Here is a 19,076-nt window from a genome sequence, read left to right as displayed (position 1 = left end):
AACTAGAAGGGAACAGTTGTAAGGAAAGAGCAAGACAGTTTTAAGGTATTTAACCCATTTTGTGACAAAAGTGTAAAAACCATTTCTATCAGTCAAGCAGTCTAAAAGGAAAAATCCCCAAACTTCGGTCCTAGTATCTTTTACTGCTACTGTTCCAGCTGCTCATTAGAACAGAAAACATTTTCATTATACATTAACTGTATCTACTGACATACCTCAAGAAATTTCTTAGTAACAAAAACCAGCAACTCCCTTTCACAGCCAGCTGAATTTTTTACAAGCACATCAACTACCTTATTAATTTCAAAGAACAACAAGTTCCATTTTGGGTCTATTAGTGTGCCTTAAAAATCTAAGGGCATGCATGAAACCAGTCCATAAAACCATCTGCTCTTTATGAATAAAAAAAGACCCTCACTTCTATGCTGCTGCAGGTGGGCATTCTTACCTGTCATCACTGCTCTGCTCATCATGCAAGAGACGCTCCTTGTTTAAGCCTATTTTTTCAAGTTCATGGGCAAGTTTTTCTAGATCATTGTTCATTTGTTGAGTCTTTAATTTTTCATTCACCAAGTCCTTATGCAGAAAAAATTACAGTCAGTATTATCACATAAATCAATAATGTAGCCTTAATCTTAGAAGTGCTGAGGCAAGAGTCTTTTATCGCTACATGACTGGAATAACTCTGCTTTCCTTCCAACTGTTAGCTTTCAAGCTATATTAGACACTATATTGCAACTGTTAATGTGAATTCACTCCCTCCCTTCCTGTAGAACTCGCCTTTCAAATTGGGTCTTGAACATTACGGTGAAGGGGAGGTGTTTCAGTCAGAACAAATACTAACAGGAAGAACCTGAACAACGTTCATTTAACAAAGGCTCCATGGCTGCCTGTACGCAACCTTACAGAACGAGGTATAATATGGTTATATTATTCCATTGTTTTATTATAATTATATACATTTTGATTATCTAAAGCTTTCCCTACTGTAGCCATTAAAGATGTTAGTAGTACACAGATTAAAGCATAAGAAATACAAAAGACAACCTTTTTTCAAAAATACAGATATAATTTCTCTACGTTACAAACAGATTATGACTGGAATGGTAACTAATTTCTGCTTACCTCTCGTAAAGTGACAAGGGTTTTCTTATCAATGGTAGCTCTTTTCACGAGTTCTTTATTTTCTTTTTCTAGTTCTTTCAGGCGAACACATGACTCTTTATATACAACTATTTCTTTAAATAGAGATTTATTTTCCCTTTCCAGATTACTAATTTTTACATTGTTTTCTTCTAAGGTACTATCTTTAATTTCTGCTTGTTGTCGAAGTCTCTTATTTTCTTTCTCTAGCTGTTTCTTATCTTTTTCCAGTTGAGAAGTCTCTTGTTCTAACAATTTATTCTCCTTTTCTAATTGTTCTAGGCGCTTACTAGAGATTTTCAACTCTTCCAAGTTCTTTTGCAGAGTCTGATTTTCAGACTCTAAATCTTGTAATTCACTTTCTAATTGCTGAATCTTCTTATTGCTGTTTTCAAGGGCTTTCTGTAGCCTTTGGTTTTCTGTGTCCAGGCCTTGGTAGCTGACTTCCAAGCGTTCAGTTTTCTTAAATGAGGCTTTCATGAGTTCAAGGCTTTTTTTAAGCTGCTCCTTTTCACTCTCCAGTTCCTTATTTTCTAGTTGTAACTGTGCCACTTTAATGCTTGTACACTTCAAGGATTCAATTGTTCTTCTTAATTCTAAATTTTCCTCATCCAGTTGCGAATTCTCCTTTTCTAATGATTCCAATTGAAAAGTGAGATTTTTTAGGCTATCCAAAGTTTTTTTCAGTTTTCTGTTTTCCATTTCCAGGTCTGAGTTTTCTTGTTCTAAGGCCTCGATCTTCTCACAAGTAATTTTTAAGTTAGTAATTTTTTTCTGTAATAGTTCATTTTCCTTCTCCAGACGATGCAGCTCATTCTCAAGTTCTTCTGCTCTCTCCCCTTTCTCTTTGTAGTGTTCCAGTTCTTTTCTGACTTGTTTTTTTTCAAATTCAATCTTATTTAACTTACTACTGGTCTCTTTAATGGACTCATGAAGGATTTTATTTTCTTTTTCAATTTCTTTCATTCTCGCTTCAGCACTGATTTGTGAGCGTTGTCTCAGAGAAGCTACAGTTTGATTCAAATGTTCATTTTCTTGTTCTAAAAGCTTAATCTAATTTGGGTAGAAAATTTGTAAACTCTGGTGAACAACTTGCCAACAAGTAATTACTTCCATATATAAACTGAAAGTTACTAAGCTAGTAAGATTACATCATATTTCCCTTTTATTTTAAGTTTTTTAAAAAACAATTCTCTTGCTCTATTGGTATTTAAAGCATTACAAACATTGTGTATGTACACACATGGAAGTCTGACAACAAAAGAAGTCAAAGTGAATCTTCAAATATCTTCCTCTTGGATATTAGCAAATAAAATAAAAATAAAAATAACAAAGCACAACCCAAAAGAAAGCTGTATCTGTTTTTTAGCATAATTTCATTTTCATTTGCATTTATCCAGATTTAGACTTTCTTTTTTTAAACTCTGTAATTTCCAGAGATGCGTGTCCACAAAGAATGAAAGTGTAGTCAAGTTCTAAACCAAACCTGAGATGCAGGGAGGTGTGGGATCCATAAAAGTGTCTTTATTTCACTTTGAAAAAACAGAGGTGATTGGTGGGCTATGAGGGCATCCTGATCAGTCAATAACATTTTGTGAAGGAACACATCAAAGTTACATTAGTTTTCTGAGTTAAAATGAACCCTTGGACATGCTGTTCCAACAGCTTCCAGACAAAGTAAATCATATTATAACGGAATTGTTTTCTTAGGTAACATACTCCCATATCTACTTCAAGGATAAAGGCAACATTTACAGCTTAATCTTAGTACATCTTGACTTTTACAGTTACTCCAAATAATTAGAAATTATTTGGGTATGTAACAACAGGCAACAAAATCCAGAAAACTGTTTAGATCAATATTTAGGAATACACTAATAGCATAAGGGATGTTTCAACAATAAACTGTTTTGGAGAAAGCCAAAAGTGTCAGTTGCAATGATAAACAGACTGAGAAAATTACAGACTGTTCTTTCATATTTAAGTCTGAATGTAACTATTAATTATAGCATCTGTGACTCCATTCCCAGCAATGACAAACTTCTGAAATGATTAACGAGAAACTAATCAACAGGTGTGTAACACCACAACTTTGTAACACTTCTTTACATAACCTTGTACTTTACTGAACATGTATAATTATTTTCCATGAATTCTGCTCCTATAAACGAAAAAATAATGATCAATGCCTCCATAGTTTCTGATTAAATCAAATGACCCCTGTATAGTCAACTCACACTAAGCTTCAGCACAGGATTTGTAAAAGCCACAAAAGATGCTGCTAACCCATCACAGCTCTTAAGAACATTATTTTTAAGCAGAAATAGTCCCACTGAAATGTCAGTCCTACTCCAACACATTTTAAAACAATATATGTATCTGTGATGGTTGCACTGGGACTTAGGACTTACTCCAGAAAGTTTTGGTCCTTTTTTCCTAGAGCATACTTCTAATACAATGTATAAATCTATTACTGTAACAATGAAACTTCTAAACAAGTCAAGCTGGCATATTTTCCATATTTTCTTTAAAAGTATCCTTAAATGAAAGTAAAGCTTCAGTGCTGAGGGTTTGGGGTTTTTTTGGTTTGTTTTTGTTTTTTTTACTTTTTCTCTCTTTTCTAAGTCTAGAATTTCATTTACTGATTAAATTTGGCCTTTAAAGTTTTCAGGACTTTTGAAATATAATATTCTGTATTGCAACATACAAAAGATAACTACAGTTCTAATTCTGAAAGACTTGATTACTAAATGGGGCATATTTCCAGAGTTTCCATAACTCTTGCTTTCTAGTGGCAGCCTTCCACAGGTCCTCTGAATTGCTCTGCAAAGATCTTTAGAAGGTGTCAGCACCCTTAGATACAGATACGTCAGTGACATTCAGTACCCACCCCAATACAGCTCAAATCACTTACAAAGACCCAGATGCCTGTTTCTGGCAACCAAAAATAAATTCTGCTAGCCACCCACAAGTCACAGCTAGAAAACATTCCACTATAGGGCAATATTATGAAACTGGACATGATGGTTCCTACCCCAGAAAAACAAGACTGAACGACACAGGAAGAACAGTTTCAGCAGTGGAGCAGCAGACCAGCTCTGCTATACCGGTCTCTGTCTGGTCCCTTCAAGGGACAGGCTGCTGCAATTCTCATTAATACTCCGACATTACTTCAAACACTGACCAGCTGTCTGGAACCTGTTTTCCTCCATTGAGCGGCGTCTGGCTTACCTCCAAAGTTCCCAATTTTCTATTTTGGCTGAGCTGCACCCTTTAAGCAACCATAGCAAACGTACAGCCCAGGAAAGCCACAGAAGCCTTACAAAACACTAAAAAGTTCTAAAACTAACAGTGAAGCCTCAGCTAAAGATGAATCATGTGTCTCACTGGCTGCAGGTCTTAGACAAGCAATTGTGCTGCAGATGTGTCCTTTCAGCAAATCTGCTCCATTTACAACACTTTTGTGCCTGTAAAAAAAGTACAAAAGGAGAACAGTACAGTACAATGCAGCATTAAAACTTGATTTTGCTACTCACTTGTCGCTCTGAGTTTTCGCGAAGTGTTTCAAGTGTCTTTTCAAGCTGTGCTTTTTCTTTCATCAAATCTTTGCTCAAATTCTCACTGTTCTGAAGACTTTGTTTCTCTTGACTAATTTCATTCTCTAGCTCTTCAAGCTGGGGAAAAAGAAATACATTTTTTAAAATGTACTTAAAAATTACAATAGTATTACTCTTAGCTAGGTTGAAGGTACCCCAATAGCAATGAATTTGTAAATGAAGAAGGTTGAAGGAAAGAAGAAAATGGAATCTTCTGTTCTATATCTGAAACAATTCATCTCTTCTTTACTTCTGCCAGAATTTTCTCCCTGGCTCAGAAGACTGTATCTATAATGTACTTTTGCATTAAAAAAAAGGGTCAGATTTTATTAGGCGCTGGGTATTTCCCAAGCATCTTTTTTTCTCTTAAAGTTCCATTTTAGTAAGATTTTATACTGCTTCGCGAAGTCCCTTTTAACTTATAAGGACTGAATGTTGTTTGATCTTACTCAACTATTTCAAGAGATACTTATGACTATTCCTTGGGAATTAAATAAACAGGTTTGTTTTGTCAAATGGTTCCAACTCACAATGTCACCAGACAGCAAAACTCTTTACAAGTGAAAAGAAGCAAGTGTGATTTTTCTGTCACATGTAAGTTATAATTACTTAGAATATAAACCTTCCAGCAGATGATTGCTTCGATGTCAAGCCCATTGTCCACGTGCTACCCAGTCCTAGAGAAGTCCAGACATAACTCAGACCCCAGGCAGGGGGAATACTTTTAGAAATAAATTATCTTAGTTATATACATTTAATTGCTGCTAAGTAATACTGAGAAGTAAAATCACAAAGAGGTTGTAGAATGGAATTTGTTACTCCATGAAGCAATTTGTTGATCCAAAATATGCAAAAAGCATGGTATCAATCAGGCCAGAACCTGAATTCAGTATTTCTCTTAGGATGAGAATACTAGTGTTTGACCAGCCTTTTGTTTCCTTCTCCTTCCTTCTCCCAAATTCCAGTTTTCCCGGTCCCTTGCTTAGCAGACCAATGCATATTTTACAGGGATATTGGCACTTTAATAGGTTTTTGCAAAGGAGAAGTAACTGGCTCAATCGCCCTAGCAGCAATGCAGTCACCCTCCACTTGGGAACCAAATTTACCCATTGCCTGACCAACTGCCAACTGGGCACTGGAACTGTAGTTCCTGTGGTCACTTACCTTTTATTTATAAGACTATTATTGGTTTGTTTTAAGAGAAAGCGTGTCCAAATACAAGTAGGCTATGAATACAGGATTGGTAACAGGCATTTTGTTCAACTTCATGCTTTCTACTGAAGTGATCACTGTTCAAGTATCATTTTTAGGGGCAAGTGAGAAAAAGGACTTGTCACCAGACATCTAAGGTGGTAAGAACAGTATCAGACAACCACAAGGATCTACTGCTTCTTATACCTACTCCTTTCTTTTGTATCCTCCTAGCTGTCTTTCTGGTACTATACAGAAACTCAAAGCAGCACACAGGCTGCTGCAAAAACCATCATATTGTTGAGAAATCAGAAAAAGCATGGAAGTATGAAATAAAGTAGGGATTTCTTTCATATATTTTTAATTATCTCTTGCCCACTCTAAGAACAGTCTAACACCTGAAACATCTGAAGCAAAAGCTATTTCAGAAACTTTAAGACATTTCACTTCACTGTAATTAGTCCCCGTTTTTCTCAAATTTTTACTCTCTATAGATATCACTGAATAAACTATTTGATAATACGTAATTTGCAGAGTAAAATATTGTAGATAAATCTGCCAAACTCCTCTCATTCATTTGCTCATCAATTCCTTGGCCCGTGTTCTCTCTTTCTCAGTTACAAATGAGGACACATAACAGAGTTTTTCTGCTTAGACTTACCAGTCAATCTCCACCTATGTACACACACCTTCCCCTGATTACAAAAAAATAGTGTTCTCAAGTATCATAAAAGTTTCATTACTCATTTATGTCCCTAATATGTTAATATTTTTCCCCCTACTGGTGTAAGACCTTTCTGAATATAACGATCGCATTCTTACATCAATAAAAAAGCATCACTGAAAAAGAAAAAAAAAAATCTCTCAGAGGTTGTTTTCTTTTTTACCATAACCTTACAGAAACTGTAACACAATTTAGACCCCAGTAATACTTTTTCCGAAATAACAGGAATTCGTAAAATTATCCTTTAGAAAGAAAGTGGCTAGCAACATTATGCAACTCAGACAATTCAGACATACACTGATGATTACCTTTTTGCTAAGTCTTTGGTTTTCTTTTTCCATCTTCAGAATCCTCGAACTACTGCCTTCTACAGAACCCACTGCACTTTGCAATTCTTCCACTGTCTTCAGCAAACTTTGGTTTTCCATTTCCAGCTTCAGCAGTCTGCTTGATGTCAGTTCATTTACTTCATGGCCAAGTGATTTCTGTGGCACTGTATGAGAAAAACACCATAAAGAAAAAAAGGTTACCTATTACCTGGTCTTCTTGGACTTTGCATTTTTAGACTTCGGGGATATAGAAGCCTTTGATGGTCCTCCAATGCTTTCTTGGTGAATAGAGCTAGTTAGGATTAATTACCCATCCTCCTTACCTAACAGGTAAGGCTGCAGATGCATAAAAGGAAACCTTCTACTCATCCTAATGTTCCTAATCACAGCAGAGATTTGTTTCCTGAAACTGAGGATGTATTTCTGAATTTCCACAAATCCTTTGTATGGGATCCCATGTATGACCAAGCATGCTATATTGGAAGAATCAAAACTTTTGCCACAGCTATCTCTGCAAACTATTACTCTGAGAAGCTTTAACAAAACTTTCTTAACTTTGGGAACAGTAAAGCAAGTCTGAATGGCAACACAGTATAACTCCAAGATATTTATGGGGTTCAGTTAAACAGAGATACAAACAAGAAGCACAAGAACAGGGACATTTCATGTAGGCTCTATCTCCAAGGATACATGGGAATGAGCAAAAAAAAAAAACCAAACAAAACCAAACCACAAGAAACGCCCCCCCCCCCCCCCCCCAAACTGTCACCTTCCCCCAGAGAACAAGACTCTCTACTTTAGAAATAAGGACCTCTAATTTCCTAATGCTGTCCAGCCTCTGAGCTTTCAATTTTTCTATTTTATCTGTTTGCAAGTATTACTCTGTTTACCTTCAGAAAGTTCAGTAGTCCTATTTATCTGTTCAAGTTCCCAGCCAAGATGCAATGATTCATCCATACTTTGTTTCTGAGCCATTTCTAGAGTCATATTTTCCTCCATGAGCTCCTCAATCTTCTTTCTGTCCATATCACGTTCCTTAAAAATTATTTCATATGTAACATTAAAAAAAAGTCTCAACATGCATAAATTATTTTAGTATCTAGTATGCCACAGAGGAATGCAAAGTGTATTTTCTGATTTGCTAATACACAGTAGGCAGGGAGGAACAGACAGAAGTATGGAGAACTTGCAAGTGTAACAACCAGTAAAGAAAAATATGCAGAGAAGAACCTCTTCTCATCTTTTTCAAAGTTCACTTCTCTCCAAGTACCAGGGAAGAAAGTATACATAAGCACAGCTTGGTAGCACACAAAAAACCCCAAACTGACAAAGAAGCAAAATTTTACCTTCTCTAATCTATCCTAAGACTACTTTGATGCAAAAAAGCTGTAACAGGACTCAGTCTGTGATGAGAGCTTCTCACCTGGCTCTTTACGAACCCCTTCACCCAACACACTAACAGGAATAAGTTGCAGCTGTAACTCTCAACATTTTGCAGAAAATGAAAATAAACAGAAGGTAATAATCTGCTGTCCCTTACAGAAAAGGCCCCCCAACCCACCTACCCCCGGCAAAATATGACTATATTTTGGAATACTTATTTTTGGAGAAAACCCAATTAAAAACAGAATTATTTTGCGAAGAACCTTCTGATAAATATGTCACCATATTGCCAGAATTTGAAATACGAATCGCCTCTTTTATCTATGTATTTAAGTGACAAAAGACTGCCTTCACATAAAAAACCCCCTCATCTTATTGTTCTTACTAATGAGTCTTTGTATTTCTTATCACTGTAATTTAGCTACCCAATTAAACACTGTACTGCCTTTTAAGAAGAGTACTGCCTTTGCAGTTTTTCCTTCCCTAGGAAACTATCTGAAAAGCGTTAGTAAATCAAGAAATACCCTCTTCCTCTCCTCGCCACTATTTTGATTAGAAATTCTTTCATTAAAAAAAAATTAATTCAATGCACATCAGTTGTCTTTGTTATCCTCCATTTACACTTACCATCTCCATATCATGCAATTTAGCTTTTAATTGTAGATTCTCTTTTTCTAACTCATGTAATTTATCAGAACGGGCTCGGGTCCCCTCTAATTGATCTTCCAACATTGTCTTGGTTTCTAGCAACACCTGATTGTCTTCCTTCAATTCCTACAAGAATAAGCAACCACAAAACCTCAACAAAAGCATTTCCTTATTCATACAAACTTTGATACACATAATCACTAGTTTTAGAAATGTTGCTCTAATGCTAAAACACTCTTTTGGAAGCTGTAACAGACATTTCATAAAACCAAAATTACAGGAATTTCACATAACTGTAACTTACAAAACTGTTATGAAAAGAAAATTCTAATTAAATATATATATTTTTAATAATTAATAATATAATTAATAATTATATAAATAATAATTAATTAATATAAATCAAATAATCCCTAAACCATTAAGAATAAAGTATTTGTAATTACAATCAAACCATAAATATCTCTGTGATTTGAGATGTGATCTGGAAAGGCGTATTGCACATGCATGGATTACAGCTAAACAAAAGGCTGACATCAATAAAAATTAGAGGTGTCTGGCTCAAAACAAACAAAAATAAGTACTTCACATACCATGTAACTGAACTGCGGAGCTTACTGTACATAACTGTGTAGATGAAAAGGCTTACATGTGTTGAGAAGTCATATAATTCATGCAAGAGGCCAGAAAGCTCCAAATACCACCTCTTACAATGTTAAGCATTGGAACAGGCTGCCCAGGGATGTGGTGGAGTCACCATCCCTGGAGGCATTTAAAACATGCCTAGCTGCAGTGCTTAGGGACATTGTTTAGTGAAGGACTTGGCAGTCCTGGGTTAACAGTTGGACCTGATGAGCTCAGAAGCCTTTTCTAACCTAAGTGATTATACAATTTTATGATTTTGCCGAGCAGAGACTGCTGGAGGCCAGGAGAGCACAACAGGAAAGTATCACCAGGTACTTGCCCTGTTCTTTTACTCTACTCTAGGCATCTGCTATTGGCCACTGTCAAAGACTGGAGATGGATGTAGGCGCTCCTCTTCAGTCCATAATTTGTTTTATTATCAGACTGAACTCCCTCATCTTTGGTTGGCAGGAAATTGAGAACAAAACTGAAGAAAATAATTTTCTACAAGCCATAATTAGGTTTACAGGCCGCTGGGCAAACTTACTTAAGCCCAAAGTAAGGACATGATGTTGAAAATATAACTGCATTCTCAAACTACAACCAGTTGTATTCAAAAGTCCTAAACAGCTTTAGTTTATGTACATGGAGGGTTTTTTTAATGGCATCTGATGAAAATAATAATGTGTAAAATCATACAATTAACAATTTTAGTCATTATATAAATACAAAACTTTTCCAACTTCACTATGCAGTCAGCTGCAAGATCTGAAAAAAGATCAGTGAATACAACATAAATCTTTATCCTTCAAACTCCTCCCTACACAAATATTAAGTTAACTTATAATTATTTTTAAGAAGCAAAGCCAACTAATTAACATCTGTCTCTATTTGAGCATGCTTGAAAAATCAGACAGTTAGAAGCTATGAAACATGTAAACAAATTTCAGGTTTCTTACTAGTTTAAACATTCTATGAAAATGAAATTTCTACTGTGCAGTCTTTTACACTAACTTCTTCCTTTGCCAATTTTTTTAACCATATGCTTTCAGTCTCTCTTAGAACAGTAGTAGATACACACATAAAGTCATTCACATAAAGATGATTTTCAAACAGCTCACATAAGGTTTTCTTGTACGCAGTCAGGCTGATAACAGTGTTCGCCACTCACAGTACCTGATTTTCCAACAGAGCCAAGTATGCTACCCTAGTACATCATATATAGTTAACAGCCAAATACTCTGAGGAAATTAGAGACCATAAATCACGGCACTGGACCTCTATTGCTGAGCTCAAATTCTACACCAGTATCTTGTTTAAACTACGTCAAACACTTAGAAAAGATCCAGAGTTGGAAAGTGATTACCAGCCTTTGTTTTTAAGTGGCATGCGAAGGCAGCTTTGGAGCGTCCTCAAGAATGGATGTTTCAATGACAGCTGGTAAGGTCCATATTTAGTGTATCTTGAGAAAGTTTCCGCCAATTTCATCAGACTATTTCACATTACACAGTAAGATGATAAAATTATTTCCACGAACAAGGCTAAGAACAAGTCATCTTAAAAAAAGTAATTCTTGGGAACCATGACTTTTAAGTTTCAAAAATGCCTGAAGTATTTTTAACAATGTTTTAATCTGCACCATGCACCTTGTCTCTCACCACAGTCTATTAACTTTTTTACACTGCACTTTGCTTAGAAAAACTACCAATCTCATTTTGCATTAAAAAAATAATAACTCCCATGTCAGTTGATATGCTTTATTTCTGACTAAAAGTATTGTTGCAAGTTTTTGATGAAGGAGCTGCAACAGAACATTAAAAACATTTGGGTTTTGCCTTGCAGTTTTTCCCCTCTCATCACAGTAGCTTCTATCACAGCAGTAGCTATTTTATGCTGTAACATATGAAGTATACATTCGTTAAAACATTTCAACTTTTAAACATTCAAAGTAAGAAGTCTCTTTCCAAAGGATGCCATATCAGTGGTAATGAGCATTATTTTTTCAGATGCGGTAACTAGAATGTTTGGGATACTGCATCATGTCCAGGCAGCAGTTCACTGGGAAGAAAATCTATGGAGGTTCACAGATCACAATGTTGAGATGTTGCTTAGGAGTTACTGTATTAGAAGTTGTATAGAAAAGTCACTTCTCTACTGTATTCAGAACTGATAAAGCGATAATTAGAGTATGAGACCCAGTCTTAGGGACTCCATTTTAAGATATGAATTAAGACAGAACCCAGAGAACAGAAAAAACACCTTGTAAGGCACACCGTTGTGGGGCTGCAGAAGATGAGGAGCTAGAAGAGAGGACACATAACACAACACAGTCTTCAGAGAAGAAAAAAGCTGCTACAAAAGGCTGCCGACACTTTGGTGTTAAAGCACCAATTAATGCCAAGCATTCGTTTGAAGTGGTATGGGTATATAAAAAATAGGACTGAATGAGTTCCCAAGACCCCATTCAGGCCTGTGAATCCAAGAAGCCACATTAAATGAAGGAGTCAGGTAAAAATACGCTGTGTCATAGTTTAGCCTAAGATCTTGTTTTCACTTTTTGGTCATTTTTACACTAAAAAGCGAGCTTCATACCAGTATCTCAACAACTGCACCTACGCAACATAGTATTTTTAACAAGCATTTATTTGGAGTTGTCCCTGCTTTTCTAGGGGTACGTGGGTGGGTTTTTTTTAATGACCACCTTGACAATTTCTTTAAACTTTCAGTAGTTTTGACTCCCATATGTAACTGTTTCTTTCACAAATTCTGCCACCTTGGCATTTGCCCAACAATTTTGCCATTTACAGACAGAACGATGGCCTATTAAAATCCTGCATGCTGATTTGTTTCCCGAACTTCTAATTCATGTCAGAACTGTAAGTGTCTCATGCCTGGTGTCAACGCATCTTTTTTCAGTACATTTTATCCATGGAATGCAGTCATGCTAAACTCATTTATGTGTATAGCCAGCATTTCCTCAACACTTTACTTAGAAAATTATCTTCTCTTAGGAGATCAAAAAGAGGAGAAAGGTTATTACATTTATAACACATTTTTAACTAATTCCTCCTTGGGTTTCTCAATACATAGTATAATATCCTAAACAGAGGCTCCTACTGATCTTGCTAGCTTACAGCTACGGTGAATACTGCTGACTTCAAATGAAGCTGCATGCCACTACACACAGGGACTCTTACCCTAAAAACTGTAATTTATCACAAAAAAATGACTATCATATATCCTAGAGCAAGAAGCTGTAACACTGTTTTCACGCCCCAATGCTTAAGTCATCAAAGCAACTTTGAAAAAGCCACAGCAAACAAAAAATGATGGTTATTTGCTATTTTTTTCCCCTGAATATACCTCCACTCTAGCTTTGTAGAATTCAATATCATGCAGCCTCTCTTTATACCGGCTGACTTCACTTTCAAGCTTGTCGACTCGAATTGCCTTTTCACGAAGGGCATCTAATTCATCTCTATAGACTCTGGCAGATCGGGCATCTGAGAGTAAATTCATATTCTGGAAAATATGAAAATACAGCAATTAAAGGCAAGAATAATGGACAGTACATGCTGAAGGATAACATAGCTGCTTCAGTATTTAAATCAGGGTAATGCAGAGGAATTAATTCTGAGAAAGGTAAAAAAACCAATTTTTTTAGAGGCTCAGTCCAGATAACGTATTTCCAAGAAAACAGCATTGGCCTTTTTCAAGGAGAAGTATGTACATATGCGTTACTTTCAGAACAGTGCATTCCTTTTATGGATAATATTCTCAAATGACCCCCAATAACTTCATACACTCATATCCTAATAATAAATCAACCAGGTGTTTTCCCTCATTATCAACATACAGACTCAAAAATATAAAGAAAACCAGACAAAATTTGAGTGCATTGTTTTTAAGAAATATTCAGCGTATGTACAACCATGGGATCTGTTGGCGGTAAATTGCCTGAATGCAGAAACAAAGAAGTTAGAGAAGGAATACTAACCTAACTCAAAATATTTTTCCAGCATGCTAGACCAGATAAAGGAACAAATTACACAAGACCATGTTCAAAGTGTGAAATAAAAAAAGCATGAAAACATAGTTCCTAATAAAAAAAAAGGGGGGGGGGGGGGGGGGGGCAAAATCGTTCTGATGGTGGCAACTTTTTTTTTTTTAAACACTAGATTTACAAAAACCATACCTCTTGCTGAAGTCTCTTTAGTTCTGCTTCCATCTGTTCAAGTTCTTGTTTACAGTCAAGCAACTGCTCAGTCTTTTCCTCACTTAAAAGAGAAAACATGTTTCAGTTAAATATGACCGCAAAACTTTGTAATTGTCATCTTGTATGAGAATGAAATACTGAGATTCACGAGACTTCCCTCTTTTAATCTAGAACTTCACGGACATCAGAGTGTAAAACTTAGGTATATCATTATGCTTTAGATATTCTTTAGGTCTTAGTCTACATCTAATCCTTTAAATTTGGTCAGATTTTTCATAGTCCTTTGAATTGTTGTTCACTATGATTTCCTACGTATGCAGGGCAGAAAGCATTAGGGTGCGATAAGGGATCTTTTTGTGATAAGGGATTTTTGTGTTAAAAAAACCCAGACAATACACATGAATGTGTACCAGGAGATTTACATCCAAAAGTGAACTTTGAATAATTTCAAAATATATGTTCAAAAGGTCCAAATATTTTCCAGGTGAACCAGACAATGACCACCAATGCATCCTGTCACAGATCAGGTAAAGCCAATTTTAAAAGCATTTTTATACTTTTGTAATTACTCTTTCTCTTACAGAGAAGAATTAAGATTTCCAGGTGTCTTTTTGCTCATTAAAAGAAGATATCACTTCATAATCTTAATTTTATGAAACACATAATGAATTTCAATTTTATGGGAAGAACACAGTATCTGGTTTAGTGTTTTCAGAAATTTATAATAAAAACAATTTCACATAGAATACTACAATCCTTACAGGACTCATTTTTAATTTCCAGCTAACACTTATTTCTCAATGCTCAAAAAATAAGTTCGTTAAAAAAATGAGTTTGTTAAACAATGAGTGAAGTACAAGGGAAATATTTAATTCTCTCCAAGACACAGAATACCTAATGCTCAAAATTCAATTGCACCTCAGAACAAACTGTATTCACTGTTGAAAAAGCTGCCAAATCCAATATTGTATACTCATAGAAGATATATCGCACATTCAAACTTGTTACTATATTATTTAATATTTTGCAACACAAGTATGAAACAGAACAGAAGTAGAAAAGGGGGAAATAAGAGAGCCTAAGGTACTGAAATGCATAATACAATCTACAAGTAATCATGCTAACATACATATTTGTTTTAAACAAAACCGAATCAGTTGTTTTTAAAAATAAGCCAGTCTCACAATGAACGACCTTTTTGCAACCACATAGCTTCAAAAAGGTTATTGACAGCCTACAAGTACACGAGGGTTCAACTACATACAGCTCACTGCAACATCACTGCCCACAGCAGATATCAAAGTTTTCTCTCTATGTAGGTGTTCGGAAACCATACAGAAATAAAAACGTATTCTGTATTATATTAGATTACTATAACTTTTCCATTAACATTCATATTCCTGTGTTATCATTCCACACAGAAACACACAGGACTTAACATAGAAAATTAGGTGTGCAATTTCCGTTCCAGAGTTTCTATATTACAAGCCTCAAATCGCTGTTTTGCATCCAACTGAAAAATAATCTTTACAGACCTTTTGTAAGAAATTATATTAGCTTCAGTGCATATTAAACCAGGTATGAAGGTTCGTTGCCAAAACCAGATTATAAATACATTTTAAGATTAACATTTTTAACTTTGGAATTAATCTAATTTTTAATTTATCAAATAAATGCAGCATTTAATACCAAATGCTAGAGACATGAGTTAATTTATCAAAGTCTAGTGTTTTAAATATACTGCTAAGTGTAAAGGGAATTTATTTACAAATTGAATTCAAATAAGAGTGCAAAATGTGAAATGTTCTGAGCCATCACTGTTGCCCTAATTGCATGCTTCAGCTACAAACTAGAGAGGATTGTACTAAATTATACAGAACATACCAGTGTTCACTGTTTAGGCTATCTATTAACTGTCAATCAAACTAATAACAGCAATTTTTTCACTAATTTTCTTGGTGCAGCTGTTTATAGAATATCCTGGGCGGGCTCATTTCAGCAGACACATAATAATACAGACATCAGAAAAAAGGAGCTGTATCTTTTTGTCCTCTGTTCTTCATGAAGACAGAGATTTAGTGGGGGAAGGGGATCCTCCGAGTAAATCAACCAGATACTTAATCCAGTCAGCTAGAGATGATCTGATCTACAAACTCTGATAAGAGCAGACCAGCCTAACTGTGACTTATGCTACCTTCAGCTTTTAATTTTACCTTTCTCCTCTCTCCATGACATGCTGGATTAAAAAAAACCTGCTGTATTTATGCTGTTTCTAAACTATAGGCAAGTTACTATACATATTGAATCTCTTCAGATTTAACATTTGTATTTTAAGTTCAGACTGCACATACTTCACTCTGCTAAAACAACATTACACATTGCTACAGGGAGAAACAGATTCTCCACTAGACTATTATTGTTCTTCCCTTTAAACAGCTCTTCACTACTGCTCAGATTTGTTCCTAGGCTATGAAGACAAAGTACCCACTGATACTTAGTGAGTCAGTTCTCTTCATAAAATAGAAAGGATAAAAAAATTTCATTAGCATATGAAAAACAAAGAAACAAAGATCTTGGTTACAGTGGGAATGATTTTTCACAGCACTTGGATGAGGTGAAGGAGGTGAATGTACACTTTAGCTTAAGAGCCAGGAGTAGTAGAAAGCACTCCCTTAACTGGATGAATGTAGCATGAACGTAGGATGAACCTTAACTGGATCTAACTGACCCAAGCTGTAAAATCTACTCGCTTTACAAATTACACTATTCCTTAGACATAAACAGCCAACCCCTGCCAGTAAATGCAAAGCCTGTTTCACTGCATAGGTTTGCAGTGGGCCAAGAGATTTAGTGGAGTTTGGTTTGCATAATTTTTTTTCTTTCTTTCATTTTTCTCTGTAGAGCAGCATGGCAGACAGAAGTGGAACAGTACTGAAGGGCATGAGCAAATATCGTGCAGACAAGGAAACCTCTACACAGAAAGAAAGAAAGAAAGAGATGGGGGACAGGTGATTATGCTAATGATAATTTTCTTCCTATCTGCAACAAATGTAAACATTTCATAAACTGTGAATGAACTATAGATGGCTCTTTCTTACTCTGTTTCCAACAAGAAACAGGTAACTAAATCACGCTGCCAATAAGGAATCACTACAGCACTATCACCTTTTTAAAAGGACCGTTTTGCCACTAATCCTCAAATGGTCAGGACACGGCTTTTGTCTCCAGTCCCTAGCTGGCTGCCACATGTAATAGTTCAAGTGTGTCACCCCATAGTTGCCTCAAATCACAAAATCACAGAACGGTTTGGGTTGGAAGGGACCTTAAAGATCAGCTAGTTCCACCCGCCGCCACGGGCAGGGACCCCTCCCACCAGCCCCGTCCAGCCTGGCCTTGGGCACTGCCAGGGATGGGGCAGCCACAGCTGCTCCGGGCAGCCTGGGACAGTGCCTCATCACCCCCACAGTAAAGAATTTTTCCTAATACTTAACTAAATCTACTCTCTTTTAGTTTAAAACCATTAGCTCTTGTCCTATCACTACAGGCCCTACTAAAAAGTCCATCCCCATCTTTCTTATAAGCCCCCTTTAAGTATTGAAATGCAAAGCTATTCTCTTAGACACATACATAAATACAGATATATTAAACCCACAGTCAGACATTCATTAATGATAACAAACAATAAGAGGAAGCACAAAGAACTTGCCTCTGGAATAACAACATGGACACAATATGTAATAGAAAAAGATAAGGCTGCATTAGATTAGCTGTATTTCTAAAAGACCTAATTCATGTAGAGCAAAGAGCCCATTACTGTATTGTAATAAGCTCAAGAGATCGTTCAAACAGTTTTTCAAAAATTTCAGAGTGCAAAAGATACAAAATTACCATAGCACTAGTTCACCAGTTTCACTATGTTTATGGTTAAAAAACCCAACGACATAATGCATAATACAAATTAAGACAAACACCGATGTATTTGTCACACCGGTTCACAAATATGCTTACATTATCAAAATATGCTTCCTGGGGTGCAATAGCTGAAAAAAAGCATTTAAAACATAATTTCACATTTGAAAGAATGAAGAATTTGTCTAGTACTACTGTTGTGCAAAACCAACATAATTTTAAAACCCTACAACTCTCAACACACTTCTGCATTCTCAATGTACTCACAGCTCTTGCCTAAGCCGCCTTATCTTCGCTTTGGCATCTGCTAGCTCTACTGACAGGTGCTGTCTGCTTTCAGTGCGTTTCATGCCAGGAGATCCACAAGGTGATTGTGCTGCTGATGCATGAGGTAGAAAACGGAGACAGTCCCGTTCTTCTGAGAGTTCTATGATAGTCTGAGGGGGGGAAAAAAAAGCATAAATGCATTCAAGAGAGCCAATTCTATATCACAAACTATATAATTCACTGCCTTAATAAAATGAAGGCTGAAATGAAGCAAGAATAATGGAAAAGTTTTGCCATGAAAGAAGTCAGAAGCCCTACACACTATATCTTGAGCAGATAAACAGTCACAGCTATTTAACAGTACTGTTTGGCTATTCTTAAACTCCTCAAATTTAGACTTTCAAGTCCACAAAATTATCAGTGCTCAAAATGGGCTGGGTGATGAAAGGGCATGCATTCCTTGAACATGAGAATAAATATGTATCTCTAAAGAAACTAGTGTTCTTCAGTGAGCAGCAGCATCCTAGGATAATAGGAATATTCCTATATCATCATTTAAATACAGGTGTTATCCTAGTATGAAGATCTCTTGTATTTTAAAGTCACTTTTCCTTTGCGTTGCAAAAAAGTATTACCACATAACCTCTTCCCTCATGGTTAAGTTTATGGTTTTACTCTTATCAAGGCCATGAACTGGAAAGACTAAAAGTTGCTAACTGTCAAAGGAGTATTTGGAATAATTGCAACATTAACATATCCACACTCTACTGAAGGGCAAATCTGGGACCACCACGATGATTCGTAACTTGCAGTTTTTGTTAAATACATTTCTCTATCTTGATTCTCACACAGTGCGATGGTTGTGCCTCATGATATGTTTGTAAAACCCCTCCTCTCCTAGTATGGACTCTGCTCCAGTTCACTCAAACCTATACCAGGGGATACTGTAAAGTAACAGGTGTCTTTCAGCGACTGACTTGCATACTGATAGGTTACTGACTCCTGGAAACTTCAGCTGGTAACAGCATTGGATTTTCTGTTTTCAG

At 36.0% G+C, this 19,076-nt stretch overlaps 1 protein-coding gene across 15 annotated transcripts in view; it reads right to left on the bottom strand.

The window, feature by feature from the left end:
• CCDC88A (coiled-coil domain containing 88A) overlaps nucleotides 1-19,076 on the bottom strand; it is a 79,997-nt gene that overhangs the window by 29,740 nt on the left and 31,181 nt on the right. For all 15 annotated transcript variants that reach the window (XM_056357471.1, XM_056357470.1, XM_056357473.1 and 12 more), the window contains 9 exons: nucleotides 18,031-18,200; nucleotides 13,834-13,915; nucleotides 13,002-13,160; nucleotides 8,994-9,140; nucleotides 7,874-8,018; nucleotides 6,963-7,147; nucleotides 4,680-4,817; nucleotides 1,126-2,196; nucleotides 449-576 (listed from right to left, as the gene is read on the bottom strand). In XM_056357471.1, coding sequence (XP_056213446.1) covers nucleotides 449-576; nucleotides 1,126-2,196; nucleotides 4,680-4,817; nucleotides 6,963-7,147; nucleotides 7,874-8,018; nucleotides 8,994-9,140; nucleotides 13,002-13,160; nucleotides 13,834-13,915; nucleotides 18,031-18,200 — 2,225 coding nt within the window. The remainder of the gene's footprint in view (nucleotides 1-448; nucleotides 577-1,125; nucleotides 2,197-4,679; nucleotides 4,818-6,962; nucleotides 7,148-7,873; nucleotides 8,019-8,993; nucleotides 9,141-13,001; nucleotides 13,161-13,833; nucleotides 13,916-18,030; nucleotides 18,201-19,076) is intronic.

Source organism: Falco biarmicus, chromosome 12, assembly GCF_023638135.1.
Source record: "Falco biarmicus isolate bFalBia1 chromosome 12, bFalBia1.pri, whole genome shotgun sequence".
Taxonomy (NCBI): Eukaryota; Metazoa; Chordata; class Aves; order Falconiformes; family Falconidae; genus Falco; species Falco biarmicus.
This window is presented reverse-complemented; position numbering and strand designations above follow the sequence as displayed.